Source organism: Pantherophis guttatus, chromosome 4, assembly GCF_059756535.1.
Source record: "Pantherophis guttatus breed Tessera chromosome 4, ASM5975653v1, whole genome shotgun sequence".
In the NCBI taxonomy this organism is placed as follows: Eukaryota; Metazoa; Chordata; class Lepidosauria; order Squamata; family Colubridae; genus Pantherophis; species Pantherophis guttatus.
Genome location: NC_142066.1, coordinates 52,827,575 through 52,845,581, shown reverse-complemented (window position 1 = coordinate 52,845,581; position 18,007 = coordinate 52,827,575). Strand labels below are relative to the sequence as shown.

Sequence of the window (18,007 nt, the reverse complement as noted above, 5' to 3'; positions counted from 1 at the left end):
ACATATCTAATAGCCAGATGTTTCTAAAACTAAAATGTAGTATTTTAAGTAGTTTGTTACATCTACCGAATTTTCCACTTGCAAATCGATGACTGAGTTGTGCCATTTCAAGAAAGCAGGACTGTGATGGTGTCACTCATAGGGTGATCACTTCTTAGCACAGCTGGTGGAACAGATGTATCTTCTGCCTACAGGCCACCTTGTTCCTTTTCCAAATTCCCTGATTTAGGAAAAAGTCAGCTTGTAGGCTACTGTTTCTCAACCTTGGAAGCTTGAAGATGGGTGGACTTCAACTCCCAGAATCCCCCAGCCAGTTGAGAAACACTGTTGTAGGCAGAAGATAGATCACTGACTTGCTTGTCGGTAAGCATTCTCACACACTGGGAAACTCACAGACTTCAGCAGCTGCCCTTTAACCAAGCCAAGCTTCAAAGACAAATGGAGATTAAAGGGATAGCAATATGATGGAAGGATTTTTCATGGCAGTTACAAGCTGCTAAATAAGGTCATCAAGAGTTTAGCATTTAAACTGAATCATTTTTATTGGAAATTGCACACACATTAAAAAAAAAAAACCAGCAGAAATTCAATTACAGCAGGATGTCTCCCCCAGAAGAGTCTGTACAATGTAACCCATTAAGAGGAATGCTGTTGACCATCCAGTATGTTATCTGGGATTTAATAGTTTCTTTCATTTCAGCTGACTTCCAGCAGAAGTAGCAATAAAAAACTACCAAGTACCTGGGAGATGGATATGTTTGGACAGATATAGTTTAAACAGAATGTATTATCTTTTATGCAATATTTTAATAAAATTGTGCTTTTCCTTTTTGACATATATAAAATCTTAGGGTAGACAAAGATGTTTCACAGTTGAAACTCCACCACCCTTACCCCATTCAACAGAAAGAAGGGGAGTTGCTTGCCTAGGAACTCCGTATAAGCTATTTGCAAAGGAAAGGCAGGATTTTAACTTAAATCCTGGTATCACATTTATAGGGATATGATTTATGAGGCATCTGGAGTCCCAGAAGAAAGACTGGGTGTGTTTTTATGATTTTTCCCATAATTTCCAATCCATCGCAAGAATGCGTTGGTTTCCAAACAGAATTGGGACTAAGGATATCAGCCAGGAAAAAAAAAAGTTATTGAATTTCTCTTCTGGAATGGAAATGGCAGGGAGGGACGGATGGACAACAGCAACACCGTGAAAAAGTCCCATTATTATAATTTAGTTTGCATTTGAGACACTGGAGCACTTATTATCTTGGTGAAAATGTATCAGACATCAACAATTAGCATGAGGTGGATCTTTTCACAGAACTCTTTCTCAGCACAGTGGGAAGAGTATGAGTGGTACTACTCAGATTAGGACTGAGTTCATGCTAAACCAAGATTTGATTTTTTTCCCCCAGGGTTCATTTAATGAACTATAATTGGCTTAATTGCACAATGTACTCATGGCCTATAAATTGCCTAGCTGAAATATAAAACAGGAAGGTCAAATGAGCTTGATGAGTTAGCAAGGAATGCACCCATAGCCTTCTGGATAGGAAACTGGCTCTTCTCCTGCCAGTTTATTCTCCTCACCATTATTTTTCATGATCTATTGATTGCACTATTCCTCCCATACATACCACATCTGGAGCTTCTAACTTAGATCTGTCTGCACAAATTACTAGCATATGGTTTACTAGACTGTGGGCTACCAAATTAAATCAACTGTGTTCACACAACATACTTAGTTATAAAGCTAACATATTCTAGATGTATTTTCACAAACAGAAGGCCCTTAACAGGCATAGGAAGAAGGTAGGAAGAAGGCTTTCCTACCACTGATCATTAGGTCAAAATCTGATCATAGAATAGGGTTGGAAGAGGCCTTGGAAGTCTTCTAGTCCAAACCCCTGTTCAAGCAAATGGACAAATGGTTGTCCAATCTCTTCATGAAAACGTCCAATGATGGAGCACCCACCACTTCCAATGGAAGGAAGGAAGGAAGGAAGGGAGGGAGGGAGGAGGGAGGGAGGGAGGGAGGGATGGATGGATGGATTTTTTCCCTGTTTACAAAACACCCTTCTCAGCATAGGATCCAGAACAGCTTTAGAACAGAAGGCACAATTACAATTGTTCCTATGAGATTCCTATGAGATTTAGCCTGGCTAGGTGGATCAGTGGCTAAGACGCTGAGCTTGTCGATCAGAAAGGTTGGCAGTTTGGCGGTTAGAATCCCTAGTATAGGTCTCCTGCATGAGCAGGGGGTTGGACTAGATAACCTCCAAGGTCCCTTTCAACTCTGTTACTGCTATTATTTTAGTCACAGGAACTGAAAATTGTCCAATAGTACATCTAGCCTGGTAGTGGTTCTGCCACAGACATGTTTCTTTTTTCCTTTCTATTTTCCACTTAGGAACTAAAAAGCCCTAGCAGCTGCCTCTCCTAAACAGGAAAGCAGCTCTTGGACCTTCAGCAAAAATGCCACTGATTTCATATATTTAAACACTGGGTGGGCAGTCAGTAAGGATTGCTCTGCATGGGCACAATTAGAAACGATTCTTCTGGCTACCAACCTTCAATTTCAATGCTTGCGCAAGAGCCCTCCACGCCTTCAGAACCAACATTATTAGCTCCCTTTTTTGTTTCATTTATTAGCTATCCAAGCTGTGGGCAACCTGAGGCCCTCCAGAGACTAGTCAGTTAACACTGACTTTCTGATAGAGGCTGCAGTGAGTTAATATTGAGCAACATGCAGAAAGCTGCAGATTGCTCACCTTGAAACAGATAAAGGCAAGCAAAAATATGCACATCACATTTTGTTCTCTTTGGTTAGCCAAACTAAGGTGCAGCCTAATATAGATCCCCAACGCCAGTAACAGGACATCTCCAGCTGTCCAGGCTCCAAGCTGCCAGCCAAAAGGATTGGCAAAGCTTGTGGAAAGTACATCCCTTTGAAACAGGATGGGGGACATAGTGACTTTTGGAAAGTAACAATAGGATTACTATTAATCCAATTCACACATCTAACCTGAAGTTGGATGTACTATATAAAATTAGACATGCAAAAACAGCCTTGCATTTAAAAAGTGGTGTCTGCTGTATCTGGGCAACAAAAACAAGCATCTCTCACAAATATGGGTCTCAGGACCTTTGGACAACTTCCCTTGCCTGGACTGTTTCCAGCCAGCCCACTTCAGCAGTGTCTGCAAGACAGCCCAAAAATCTGACATAACTGCTATGACCATTCAACCAAAGTCCAGCCTCCTTTAAAGTGTGTTATGATGCATGAAAAAAAAAAAGGAGTAAGGCTTCAATTTTATGATTATGGTGGCCATCCTGACTATTTTGAATCCTCTGTTACCACTGGCACACTCTCAGTTTTGCAAAGCAGCACTTTTGAACAGAAGTGCTGACTGACAAAAGGGAATCAGGACAATGTCAGATTTCCAAGGCTCCTATTTCTGCTTTCACAATGTTTAGGTTCTACACAACAAGCAGCTTCTCTTGCTTCCTATTGTTACATATACAATGCTGGCTTGCAGAATGCTGCCAGAAGATGGTTCAGTCAACTAAGCTTTCATCTTTGAAGAACTCTGTACACTCTGCTGCAAAATGTGGTACCTGTTTATGATTGGAGAAAGGAAGATTTCATTTGCCTGATTTGTCCTGTCTAATTAAGACATACAAAAGAACAAGAAGGCCAGTGGACTCATTCCCAAGCTTGCTTGATTGCTTCCAGAAGAACAATCAAATCTCCAACTGCAGCAAAACGTAACAAAGAAAGGCTGCAGCGGTTTAAAGATAAAATCTTCAAGTCAAACTTAACTTTTGGGGAAACTGTTTAACACAGCTATGTAATTTCCATGGCAACATTCCAGAAGAGGCTTGTCGTTCCATATTGGGATAATTTTTCAATTTCCCAACCTGGCTTGTGATCCTGGTATTCCCCACTACATGTCCCATCCAAGAACTAACCAGACCCTGCCCTACTTCTTCCCCAATGGGGAAACCTACCATTCCTGGAACTCTGCCAGATATTGCCAACACCAGAAGCCTAAATTTAAGATCAGCTATTTTTTTCCAGGTAGCATCATGCAATAATGTAAACCAGCCTAGATTCCCCCAATTAAAATAATCACCATCCAAATCGTCCAAGATGATCAACGTTTATCTATTTTAATTACTTTAACCTGGTATTCTCACAGAAAAGTTTGTGAAAGCAGCATTGATGCATGAAATTTCATGTGAGAAGGCCAACATCAGCATCTAAGATAATGACTTTTTGTTGTTGAATCTAGCCATCTGGAACTTCATGTTGATGATCTCTTGTCTTGTATTCATATTCAGCAACCCCACAATTGGGACCAGCCACTCGGGCATTAAGCCAAGCAATCACTAAGTGAAACAACTGTACTTATGTCAGCTTTCCTTTGCTTTAAAACCTGTGAAGGTCATAAATACAAGGATTGGTTGTAAAATTATTTCTTCATCACATAGTAATTGTGAACATCTGCTTAATAAGGCAGTCACCAAACAAGGATTTCCTTTGTATAAGATTACACTGTTAGTCTTGGAGATATTTGAATTTTTGCCAGAGGAAGGCAACCAGGTTTCAGATCAGGTATTTTGGATTTCAACTTTCATTAGGCCTAATCATAGGCCTACCTATGACAAGGGACTATAGGTGAGCAACCTTTCTGCTCCAGTTTTCAGAGAACTGAAAGTAAGTGGAAAAGTTTTAGTCAAACGGAAGTGAATTAAAAACTGATAATAAAAGGCGCTCCTTTTCTCTCCCAGAACTGAAAGTGGGAATGCATATAGTAAAGTGGAATTTTAAATCTCTTCCTCAGCCAATGTGAACCCTTTTCACACTGAAGATACCAAGCACATCCCTCAGGATTGGGGAGTCACCATCAAAAGCATCTCCCCCCAAGTCAGGCAGAACAGTACAACCAACAATAAATGGGGTTCCCCATGACTGTTTCTTAAAAGGGATGACGATAAGCAAATTGTTGTTCAGGAAAGTCTAGCCACTACTGCCAATTTTCTTGTGCAGCAGCCTGATAACATAAATTAATTAAAGGCTCCCCTGTTTAAAATTACATTACAATAAAAACATAGAACCAAAACCTTATGTTTTAAACACCACTTCCAAATCACAGATGAATTGGCAAGCACTGCCATCTGGTGGCTGAATAGAGCCAAAATACCCACATGAACAGTCTCACTCCATTGCACATTTTATTTTGATTTTTCACTGGTCATAGGCAATTTCTGAATCCTTTGGCACTCTTCAAGCAAAAGACACTTTGGCCTCAGGTTACTTTTTCTAGTTTTCCCACAGGCAGAAAATTGCTCAAGTGTTCACAATCAACATGTAATGAGTTCTTTTAAGCGCTGTAAGTATTGCTGAATTGAATGCCCTGAAAGGCTTCAGCAATAAGAAAATTTAATGAGCAACAAAATCCTGAGGTCATCTGTCTCTGCAAACAATCAACATTTCTTGGCATAAATATTCAGGCACTTTGTCATCTTCAAATTCAGACGGACATCCCTTAATTTAAGCCTTCCTACAATTAAAGGAAAGAAAATGGCTGAATACCAAAAGAAACTATAGGAACAGCCTGCCTTTGAATACAGATGGATTTGGCTGGTCTAGTAATGGGGCATAGCCATAGAAGCCCCAACAGAGTAGATAGCAAGCTTCCTCCAGGACTCTGAGTGACAAATGATTCAGGAAAAATAGAACACTGACCAAGATGGAGTTTTATATATATATACACACATACATATATACATATATAAAACTGTTGCCCCACTCTCCAGTTTCTGTATTGTTATTTTAAAAACAAGGAGCAGATGTGGAGAAGACGAGAAATGCTATTTATTTCCCCTCCAGATCTGTTTTGCACTTCATCTCGAAATTTCTCAAACAGCTTTTGCAGCTTGCTAGGAATAGTTTGTGCCATTAAAATGTCACAAATTAATCCCAAAAGATTAATTAAAATATTTTTAAATAATTCCCCATGATTTTCCTCCTCCAGCTGGAAGCTAATTCTGATGACAGTCCAATAAATCTGGTAGTGGTGGCGGTGTTCTCAAGATTTTTGGAGCAACTTAATAATACAGTGCACAATGAAGTGATGTGACTGAGCATGTCCATGATAAGAAAGAATAAGGATTACTGTGATGGAATATATATACATATGCACACAAAGCTTTGGAGACAGAAGACAGTTGACCTCAGCACCACATATTATAGTTTGTTTGTTTTTTAAAAAAGTCACTGCAGTATAGAATCCATTTTCTACTTTTCTCATGACCGACAAGAAAGTAGGGAGCATAGTGCTAAACTCCCAATGGCTTGTTGAAAAAACAGGGAGCTTCTCAGTGAAGCAGCATTTTAAGATCACTTGTCTGAAAATCTGGATTTCAAGTCAACAGCAGCATAAAGATGGATTGTGGTTTACCAGACCTGCTGCTGCCCTTTATTTTCCCAAGTGGCTTGCAAAGTCCTTTCAATGCAGTCTACTGGACTAGCCAAAACCCACAGAACTGCGTTTGTAAAAATGAAAAAAGAAACAGAATGAAATAAATAAAGCTTTCCCTGCTCTCTTCAGAGAATTGTAGGAAGAACTGGTGGAGAAGGCAAATGAAAGGACCCAAAATAATCCCAGGGAGACAAGAGGTGTGTCTCGATACATTCAAGCAAAAAAGGCAATCAGGTTATCACACTATGGCAACAGAAGTCTGAAAGGGAAGCTGTTGAGATGTAAAAACAGAAGCAATAGAGAGGAAATTGTCACCAATCGTCAGAGCAAAGCGGGCTTAGAACATCAAACTCCTCAGATGCTAGAAATCAAAGCAATAGGGTGTCTTTTATAGATGGCAGCCCATGGATTTTTCCAAGTTACTCTCTGCCACAGGTTTTAGTCTATTTTAAGAATCTCAGAATTGGCCTTCAGAAGATAAAGACTGTCATCGACAAGGAAACTGTAAAGAAAAAAGACGAAAGTTACTAGGATGAATGATCAGTAATGGATTAAGGCTAATTTTTTTTTGCTTTAATTTATTAATTTAATTAATAAATTAATTTATTAAATTATTTAATTTAATTTTAAAATCAGGATACAGATGGACATTTTTTTTTCCAGGCTGTAAACTGCAATCACTGTACAAAATCATGACAGGAGAGAGTGAAAAAAAAATAAGCAGGGCCTAAATTAGTCTATGTAATAATGATAATTTATCACTAATATTATTTCTTAGTGGTTTACGTGGCCTTTTCTGATGATGATTCTTTCTTGGTGACAGATACTTCCCTGAACCAATAAATATGGAAATCTCTCTATTTCAAACTTTGAGTCCACTGAAATCAAAGCTGTTCTCAGCAGCCTAGGGGATATATGTGTAGTCCTTTTCTTCCGAATACAGTTGGGATCGGAACCTCCATTGCTAAGCAATATGGTTATTAAGTGAAGCACATCAAATGTTACGACTATTTTTGCAAATCACCACGTTCATTAAGTGAATTTGGCTTTGCCCAGTGACTTTGCTTGTCAGAAGACCCTGGGAAGGTCACAAGTGGTCATCAAATGACCCCAGGATGCTGCGGCCATTGTAAATGCAAGCTGGTTGCCAAGTTCCCAAATTGTGATCATGTGACTATGAGGATGCTGCAACAGTCGTAAGTGCGAAAACTGGTCATAAATAACTTTTCTCAGCACCGTCATAACTTTGAACGATCATTAAACAAATGGTTGTAAGTTGAGGACTATTTTCGCAAGCAAGAATGCATAATTGGGTGAAAACCAATCCCAATTATCATTTAAAACCATCCACAAAAACATTACTTACCCCCAGAATTTACAAACAAAAGAAGAAAAAGGCAGAAAGCAGTAAAAAAACAAAATGGAATCAAATAGAAACTTTTTAAAAAGGCACCTTGAAATCATTCATTTTTAAAAATGTTTTCCTGAAAGTCAGCAAGAAAGGAACCAGCTTGATCTATATTGAGAAGCCGTTCCCAAACTCTGGTGGTGTTGCATAAAGGCAGCTCCTTCTCTCTTCAGCCTCCCAAACCTCTAAAACATGTAGAATTAGGAGTTATTTCTCCCTAGACCTTTTAATAGCTTGAGCTAATGGTGACTAAGGCAGGTGATCCTGTATATATTCAGGTGCCAAGCTATATATGCCTCTATGTGTTCCCAAAACCAATCAATAACCCACAACTGACATACCAGCTAACATAGACCCCTCTAGTCACAGCATCATTCTAAATATTGGGGGCCACCGGGCTGATATTTCCTCTCCATTATCTCAGACTGAAACTGTCTACTGAGCGAGGAATAAACCCAACCCCTGTAGACAATTCAATGGATGTCAAGATCGATGGTATTAAAAACAAGACCAAGACACTCTCCCCATCCAACCTAGAAATAGGTCACCCAAGAGAGACCAATATTGTCTCTGTTTCATACTGGTCTTGAAAAACATCTGAAAAAATCGAGATAATTCACTAAGTTTAGACTGCTATCTAAACATCTAAACAAAAAGGGATGCGGTGGCTCAGTGGCTAAGACACTGAGCTTGTCAATCGAAAGATTGGCAGTTCAGCAGTTCGAATCCTTAGTGCTGCATAACGGGATGAGCTCCCATTACTTGTCTCAGCTTCTGCCAAAGTAGCAGTTTGAAAGCACGTAAAAAATGCAAGTAGAAAAATAGGGACCACCTTTGGTGAGAAGATAACAGGTTCCGCGTGCCTTTGGCGTTTAGTCATGCCGGCCACATTACCACGGAGACGTCTTCGGACAGCACTGGCTCTTCAGCTTTGAAACGGAGATGAGCACCACCCCCTAGAGTTGGGAACGACTAGCACATATGTGTGAGGGGAACCATTACCTTTAAACTGCTATCAAGCTGGTCAGCCACCATTATCTTAATCACCTGATCCCCAAATGTTGGGTCATTCTCATACTTTTGCAACGGCCACCAGCAGAAGCCCACCCAGATAGAAAGTATGAAGAAGGAGGAAGCATGCAAAATAGACTGACCTGTAGAAAAGGATATTGACAGGGATAGTACTGATATGCCAGATGGCATGGGCATCAAAAACCCAAAACAGGGGTGGAAAATCCAGGAGCTCCAGGAGAGCCAAGGCCTGGAGAAGCAGGACAACAGCCACACACTTCCAGACATAGGGCAGGCGTTGCTGGTTCTGCATACACCAACCCAGCCACCAGAAGAGATTGAGAAGGCCTGCAAGGTACAGAACAACACTTCATGTTAACCTCACTTTTACTACTCATTGATCACAGCAGAAAGAAGCAGCTTTTGTTGCGACGGACACTGGGGGACCCTGGGGGTTCGGTCTGACCTAAGCGTAGTATATAAAATTATCTGCTACAATGTTCTACCTGTCAATGACTACTTCAGCTTTAACCACAACAATACAAGAGCACACAATAGATAAAAATTTAAGGTAAACCGCTCCAAACTCGACTGCAGAAAATGTAACTTCAGCAACAGAGTGGTCAATGCCTGGAATGCATTACCTGACTCTGTGGTTTCTTCCCCAAACCCCCACAACTTTAACCTTAGACTGTCTACTGGTGACCTCATCCCATTCCTAAGAGGTCTGTAAGGAGCGTGCATAAGCTCACCTACGTGCCTACTGTCCCTGTCCTAATGTCCCCATTTATTCGTATCCATTTCCTGTATTCATAATAATGTTTATACTTATATCTGTTACCTTATACATACTTGACAAATAAATAAAAATAAAATAAATAAAATAAAATAAAAAAATACTACCAGAGCCCTGATTGCATTGCTCCCTCCTAAGCACTAAATGCTGAGTATGCATCCCATTTGTCCGTAGCAGAAAGGCACAGAGAGGATGGAATGGAATGGAATGGAATGGAATGGAATGGAATGGAAAGGAAAGGAAAGGAAAGGAAAGGAAAGGAAAGGAAAGGAAAGGAAAGGAAAGGAAAGGAAAGGAAAGGAAAGGAAAGGAAAGTTTGGAAAAGGCAAACAGGAGAGAAAAAAGTTTCATAAGGCAGTAAGAATGTTCAATGTTTAGAAAAGAAACACGGAAATAAATTAGCTAAAGCTATTTTACATAAATAAAATAAAAATATTGATTCCTCGGGTCTCACCAATTGCCACATTGGCAGCCATATTGTAACCATAATCAAAGCGCACAAGGGTCAGATAGGAAACATGGCAGGCCAGGAAAAAGAGCAGGAAACCGCCAAAGGCAGTGGCAAAAGCCGGACGTTTCAGCCCTAGAGTTCTGCAAATTAAACACATATGAAGTTGAAGATATTTCAAACAACTGCCTCATTTCACACAGACCATTTTTTTTATCCCTAGTTTAGACTAAACAGTAAAAGAAATATTTTTCTCAATACAGATTACTTGCAGCTACAGAAGAAAATCACACATTGATTCAAATAAGGAATTGTACTATAGCCTTTGACAACTTTCCATCTCCAAGTTGCCACCATCCCCACTTTTTCCTTTAGGAAAGGGATACAAATTTTTTCCTAACTAACCCTTCAAAGTTGGAGATTTTGGGGTAGCTATTTAGGGAAGCCTTTTAGAAAACTGATATAGGGAGTCGTTGTGGGGATTAGAAATTGTCATGACTGTAATCCTATGTTTTTTAAGGAAAGTCACTGACTATTCCAGTGAGCCTTAGTGCAAATTTATTAAGAAGATAACTGTCCAGTTAGGGATTTCTGTATTTTGATCATTATTCCTCAAGTACTGAATTAATTGATTAATGTTGTTAGACTGATGAATACAAGCCACTCAGAATCTGGACTGGAATAGGAAATAGATTGCAATAAATAATGTGTGACTAAAACTTGCTTATTGACTGCATATAAATATATGGGTTTTCATTGAAAAAACATTTCTTATCATGCCACACCATTTCCTACAGATAGCATGTATGCTATGGTAAAGTATTGTTAAGAGGCTGTCTTAAGCAGATAAAGTACGTTTTTCTTTCTCTAAATTATTTTCTTTTACACAAACTGACCCCCTTCAAATATTTTGGAGCTTCCTCTTCCAAGAACTCTAGTCAACATAGGAGTATATGATTAAGAATATGGGGAGCTGTGCTCCCAACATACCAAAAGGACATGAACTTGGGAAGGATGCTCTAGAGAAACAGAAGGGAAATTCAAAAATTCAGAATTGGACATAACAAAATATATGATCTGTACCAGTTGAACTAATTTTTACATTAATTAATCAAACTCTACACCACTTTCCATGTAATAAGACATCTTAAAATGACAGAGAGACATTTTAATCAAATAACTGTAATGAAAATGAAGACAAAACCACTGAAAGATTAGGTGAACTTTGGTCTTATGTAGCAACTTACCTGACACAACACAAGTACACAGAATAAAGGATGACCGCTGATGCACAGAAATAGTCCATTTTCTATGAGAGGAGAAATTGAATTAGAGATGTGGGCCAGATCTTGCCCAAGGTGCATGCCACCTGAAAAACACCTCTTTGATATCACAATACAAAAGCTCACCTCAGTCAGATTTGTTTCTCGGGTATGAAAAACCATGGACCAGAACCAGGCATTTAAAGACACCTGAAGGAAAAGTGCAAGAAAGAATTGGTCTGAGCATGCCACAAGATTCAATCAACAAAGCTGCAGTTGTGGCACAGAGGAAATGTAGGGAATAGCCCACTATTTTAAGTGCCTATGTGGCTATCAAGTGGTATTTGATTATATCAGGGATGTCCAACCTTGGCAACTTTATGGTTTGTGAACTTCAACTCCCAGAATTCCCCAGCCAGCATTGAGGTCCATAAATCTTAAAAGTTGCAAAGATTGAACAACCCTGGATTATAACTACAAGCCTGAATAGGCTATTGATCCAAAATGAAGACAACTGGAAAGGAAACCTGATCCTTCTTGCCTAGATGCTAGTGTTTGGAAAGGAGTTTAAAAAACTGAATGTCTTCTTGTCCAAATTTTCTTTCTTCTATTTAGCTGTTGGCTTAGACAGACTATGCTTTCTGAGCATAGCTTCAGCTTCTCACACACAATCAAACAATAACAATAAAACTGACTGTCAAATATGCTGAATGAAAATAGATACAACTAATTTCAAATGGGGCACAAGGGGAGTCATCTAAAGGCCAAAGATTGACTACTCTTCTCCTGAGAGCACTTAGGTCACTGGGGCTATGATGTCTCAAACCTCTCAAGAGGTTGGGACAGTAGGGAAGAAAGGCTGAGGGCTGTTTACGTGATAAGCAGGAAAAAAAAGATGTCATATGCTTTCTTTCACCCTTCACTTTCTGATTGGTTTAGCAGCACAATTTCTAGAATCTTTGAGAATGTTACAGAATACAAGTTTAATCATAATGCTGGAAGACATTGGCTAATTCCTGAATAATTTCTTTGTTGTTAGTTAGTTGCGAAGTCATGTCTGACCCATCGCGACCCCATGAACAACATTCCTCCAGGCCTTCCTGTCCTCTCCCATCCTCTGGAGTCCGTTTAAGCTCATGCCTATTGCTTCAGTGATTCCATTCAGCCACCTTGTTCTCTGTCGTCCCTTTCTTCTTTTGCCCTCTGATCTTTCCCAGCATTAGGCTCTTCTCCAGTGAGTCCTTCCTTCTCATTAGGTGGCCAAAGTATTTGAGCTTCATCTTCAGGATCTGGCCTTCTAAAGAGCAGTCAGGGTTGATCTCCACTAGGACTGACTGCCTTGATCGCCTTGCAGTCCAAGGGACTCCCAGGAGTCTTCTCCAGCACCATAGTTCAAAGGCCTCAATTCTTTGGCGCTCAGCCTTTCTTATGGTCCAACTTTCACAGCCATACATCGCAACTGGGAAAACCATAGCCTTGACTATATACACTTTTTTTTAAACATAAACATAAAATACATCTTTTCAAAATGAAGCATTTATCCTGTCATAAATTGATACAAATCACTAATAAATCTCAATTTACAATTAACACAACTTAATATTTTACTCAATTATTTCCCTAAATTCTATTTAACAATGCCATTATCCCAAAAACCCGTTACTTAAGTCTTTAAATCGTAACCAAATATCATTTCATTTTTCTTTTTCTTTTTACTTAGATGAATGTATTTTAAAAATATAAATCATTACAATTATTATAAGCCTTTAAACAATATTTTAACTGTTGCTCCCAATATAATCATCTTTATTGCTGTTTGTCCTAACATTATCATTTTAATTTTAATTATTAATCGCAACATAATCATCTTATTCTTACCACTAATCCTAGCACAATCATCTTTGTTTTAACTGTTTATCCCAACATATCATCTTCATCTTCATCTTTTACTGTTAATCCCAGCATCTCTTTATTTTTACTGTTTATCCCAGCTTAATCATTTCATTTTTACTGTTGATCCCAACATAGTCCTCCTTGTTTTTGCTGTCATACCCAGCATAATCATTTTTGTTTTTTTGCTGTTAATCCCAGCATAATCATTTTATTTTAACTGTTAATCCCAGTATAATTATCTTTGTTTTTGTTGTTAAACCCAGCATAATCATTTCATTTTACTGTTTATCCCAGCATAATCTTTGTTGTTTTTGTTGTCATACCCAGCATAATCATTTTTGTTTTTTGGCTGTTAATCTCAGCATCATTGTTTTTGCTGTCATAGCCAGCATAATCATTTGTTTTTTTGCTGTCAATCACAGCATAATCTTAATTTTACTGTTAATCCCAGTGTCGAGCCCCAGCCGGGTCTCGACACTCACGGGACTGGAGGGGAGGAGGTTACCAGCTGTTCGAAAGGTCCACATGAAAGGTGGCTTGTCACACAGTCTCGGGGCGTCGCAGCACAGCACAGAGGACGGCGTGGAGCAGAGACCGAGGGCGCGGCGCTCTCCTATGACATCAGGGAAGCGCCGGCTTTTTCACCACCGAATTGCTGTTGGGAGGGGTTTTGCCTTTAACTGCCAGATGGTGGTTAGAGTGGGGAAATATGTATAAATAGCGCCACACAATGGCTGTGTGTAGCACTGACTTTACACTTATGATCCAGCTTATTCTTTTCTGCTGGCTGTGTTGCTGAAACGACCAAAAGTAAAAAGCATTGCAAATCGCTCTTTCGTCTGGTTCTTTTGTTGCAATCTGGGCTGGCTGGTGACGAGCTGAGAGAAAGTCAGTGCTACCTTCTTCTTTCTAACGTTTTGACTGACAGTTGGAGCATGGCTGAAGGGACGGTGCCAGGAGGGTTAGAGTCGGAACTGGCGTTTGAGGCTACTGCAGAGGAGGTGCTTGCAGAGGCGGAGGCACCGCAGGAGACCATAGAGCAACCAGCTGTTAGACCCAAACTACGCATACCATGTGGGGATGACGGTCGTGGGACGGATGCATGCAGAGTCAGGACCCTGGCCGCCTTGGACAGTCAACTGGTGGAGACTGGTGGCCTAGCTCTACCCTTGTAGGTCCCAAGATGCCGACCCCTCCCCCATGGGTCCGTCTTTCCGGGGCTGGAGGGAGCCCCGTTGGACAGACGAGGAAGAGGGGGACTGGGGTTTTGTTGCTACCGGAACCAAACCCAGTACTACAGATACCCTTTGGGACCGCTTTGGGGAGGGGAGTTTCCGTGATGCCCATGCCTGGCAGCCGTGGGCCACTGGGCTGGACACATCACAAAGCATGTCCTGGCAGCAGACTGGGTTGCCCAGTTCAAGTTCACGTTTTCGTATTGCTAGTCCTAAGTTCCGGAGGGGACAGGAACCAGGTCAAGTGGGTGACCATGGGGGATCCTGGGATCAGAGTCGCCTGTGGGAGAGAGTTTGGTCGGGCCCCAGAACAGCAGCCACAGAGGACGGAGGTCGGGGCTGAAAGAACACAGTGATCAGTAATGGATTGACCTCAGCCGGAGAGTGGGGTAGGAGGTGAGCGGAGGAGTGCTGGAGCGAGCAGAACCCTAGATCCGGTACCAGTGTGGGGCCCCGCGCCGGGGAGTGGGGTCCCCAGCCCACCTGGGGTCCTCCTGCATTGCCAGCCACGTTTGATGGAAGCCCAGACCGAGTGGCGTTGTTCTTGAGCCAGGTGATAAGCTATCTAGACCAATATGGGCGTTGGTACCCCTCCCAATAGGCCATGGTTGTGGCCATCACAGCGGTGTTAACTGGCGACGCTGCTGATTGGGTGGCCAGCTTGCATCGGAACCACGCTAGAGAACTGGTGGATGTAGGACAGTTTTTGGAGGCCCTTCGCTCCACTTTCGAGGACGAGTCCAGTGTGCAAGTGGCGGAAGGTGATCTAGTTGCACTCAAACAAAGGGGTGGCCCTGCAAAGGACTATGTACAAAACTTCCGGAAGCTTGCCAGTCATTTGGTGGACTGGCCAGAACGAATGTTGGTGCAACAATTTCGTATGGGGTTGGACCGGGAGCTGAGACAGGCCTGTGTGTACCGGGGTCTGGCTCTGCGGTTGGCTGTTTGGTTCAAGGCAGCAATAGATTGGAGGTGGGCCTCTGAGAGTTCCGTGCCAAACCAGAAGCCACCCTTGGACAACAGCGATCCACAGTAGAGGGGCCGCTGGAAAAACCCCCAACAGTACGGGATCCTCCTGGGATTTTCTGTCACCTGGTCAGTCCCAGGACAGAGCCCAGAGGCCGATCTTTCGTTGTTATAGGTGTAATCAGGTGGGTGACAGAGTGGCCGATTACCCCATGCCGCCACACGACCACAGTCCCAAAAACAAACTGAGAGGACATCCGAGACAACCAACAGAGCGAACACAGGCGCTCCAAGGCCCGAAAGTGACTGTAAACACCCAGACTCGAGACGTCAACCCAACATCAGCGGTGGAGAGGTTTCCAGTGGTGTCGGGAGACAGTGATGACGAGGAGCCAGAGGACCCAATGGTGAGCGACCCTGTTATCCCTTTGTTATTCCGGTGGTATTGAGGAACCCACGTTGTCCTACCGGTCTCCAGTATGGGGCTTTGATCGATACTGGGTGTACCCGGTGCCTTATCCGTAAGGCTGTAGTGGATGCTCTAGGTCTGAGAGTGAGAAGACTAAGAGTCCCGGTCAGGTTCGAACAAATGGACAGCATATCTTCGGGCGACTGTTCTTCGTCGATGTCACGATTCCAAACAAGCAGGACATTTCGGGTTTTTAAAAATGCTTCACTTAATCAGACGGCAATTTTGGTGGCCATGGATGCGAGGTGACATCAACCAATATGTAAAAGGATGTCCCATATGTGCAGCAGCCAAACCATGGTCTGGAAAACCAATTGGGTTATTACAACCAGTGGCTGACCCCAGCCGACCATGGGAGGAGGTCGCTATGGATTTTATAGTAGACCTCCCTACCAGCAACAGTTACACTGTCATATGGACGGTAGTGGACTTATTTTCAAAGCAAGCCCATTTTGTACCTTGTCGTGGTTTGCCCTCTGCCTGACGGTTGACAGAGCTGTTCATTCATCACGTATATCGGTTGCACAGGGTCCCCAAATGAATTATATCGGATCGGGGTGTTCAGTTCACTGCAAAGTTTTGGAAATCTTTCATACATAGGATAGGATCCACCCAGGGGTTGAGTTCAGCATTTCACCCTAGCACCAACGGAGCTGCGGAACATACTAACGCCGCTGTAGAACGCTATCTCCATTGCTATGTGTCATACCAACAAACCGATTGGTCCGATCTTATCCCTTTTGCAGAGATTGCGTACAACAACATCACCCACCGTAGTACAGGGCTTTCCCCCTTCCAGATAGTCTATGGTAGAGAGTTCCCAGCCATACCAGAAGTAGAACCTCCCTCGACGAATATAGATACGCCATCTGGATGGGCAGACAAGATCCACCGAATCTGGCCAGGTGTTAAGTCCGCTTTACAAAAAGCGGCGGAGGAATATAAGGCATATGTGGATAAGAAAAGAGCAGACCCAAAACCATTTGCAGTGGGGGACCAAGTTTATCTATCGACCAAATATTTAAAGTTACGAATCCCAAGCAGGAAACTAGGTCCGAAATATATCAGCCCATTTCCTATAACGCGCGTTATCAACCCTGTTACTGTAGTACTTAAATTACCCTCGCTACTAGGTAAGATACACCCGGTCTTCCATAGTAGCTTATTAAAACCTGTTACTGTGGATAGGAATACTGGTTCAGCCGGACCACCAGGACCGGTCCATACAGATCAGTATGAAATAGATAAGGTCTTAGATTCCAAACTCCATAGGGGCTGACTACACTACCTGGTGCACTGGAAAGGTTATTCTTCAGCACAGGCCTCCTGGGTGGCAGCACCTGATGTTCATGCCACCCGTTTAATTAACCGATTTCACCGCAAGTATCCAGATAGGCCAGGACCATCAGGAACGGTATCCGCTGTGACTAACATGTCTGTTTTGCCTTCCTCAGGTGGACTCCTGGTAGAGGGGGAGCCGCCTGTCGAGCCCCAGCCGGATCTCGCCACTCACAGGACTGGAGGGGAGGAGGTTACCAGCTGTTTGAAAGGTCCACATGAAAGGCGGTTTGTCACACGGTCTCGAGGCATCGCAGCACAGCACAGAGGATGGCGTGGAGCAGAGATCGAGGGCATGGCACTCTCCTATAACAACAGGGAAGCGCCGGATTTTTCACCGCCGAATTGCTGTTGGGAGGGTTTTGCCTTTAATTGCCGGATGGTGGTTAGAGCGGGGAAATATGTATAAATAGCATCACACAGTAGCTGTGTGTAGCGCTGACTTTACACTTATGATCCGGCTTGTTCTTTTCTGCTGGCTGTGTTGCTGAAACGACCAAAAATAAAAAGCATTGCAAATCGCTCTTTCGTCTGGTTCTTTTGTTGCAATCCCGGCTGACTGGGTGACGAGCCGAGACCCAGCATAATCATTTTATTTTTGCTGTTAATCCCAGCATAATCATCTTAATTTTACTGTTAATCCCAGCATAATCGTCTTTTTGTTGTTACCATCCATCTATACATTACTTATTC

General features: G+C 42.1%; 1 protein-coding gene across 2 annotated transcripts in view; it reads right to left on the bottom strand.

Annotated features, from left to right (window-relative positions):
* Positions 1–516: 516 nt before the first annotated feature.
* PGAP3 (post-GPI attachment to proteins phospholipase 3) overlaps positions 517–18,007 on the bottom strand; it is a 28,830-nt gene continuing 11,339 nt past the window's right edge. For both annotated transcript variants that reach the window (XM_034415834.3, XM_034415835.3), the window contains exons 4-8: positions 11,561–11,623; positions 11,399–11,460; positions 10,158–10,294; positions 9,051–9,255; positions 517–6,990 (exon numbers count right to left, since the gene is read on the bottom strand). In XM_034415834.3, coding sequence (XP_034271725.1) covers positions 6,927–6,990; positions 9,051–9,255; positions 10,158–10,294; positions 11,399–11,460; positions 11,561–11,623 — 531 coding nt within the window. In that variant the 3' untranslated portion in view covers positions 517–6,926. The remainder of the gene's footprint in view (positions 6,991–9,050; positions 9,256–10,157; positions 10,295–11,398; positions 11,461–11,560; positions 11,624–18,007) is intronic.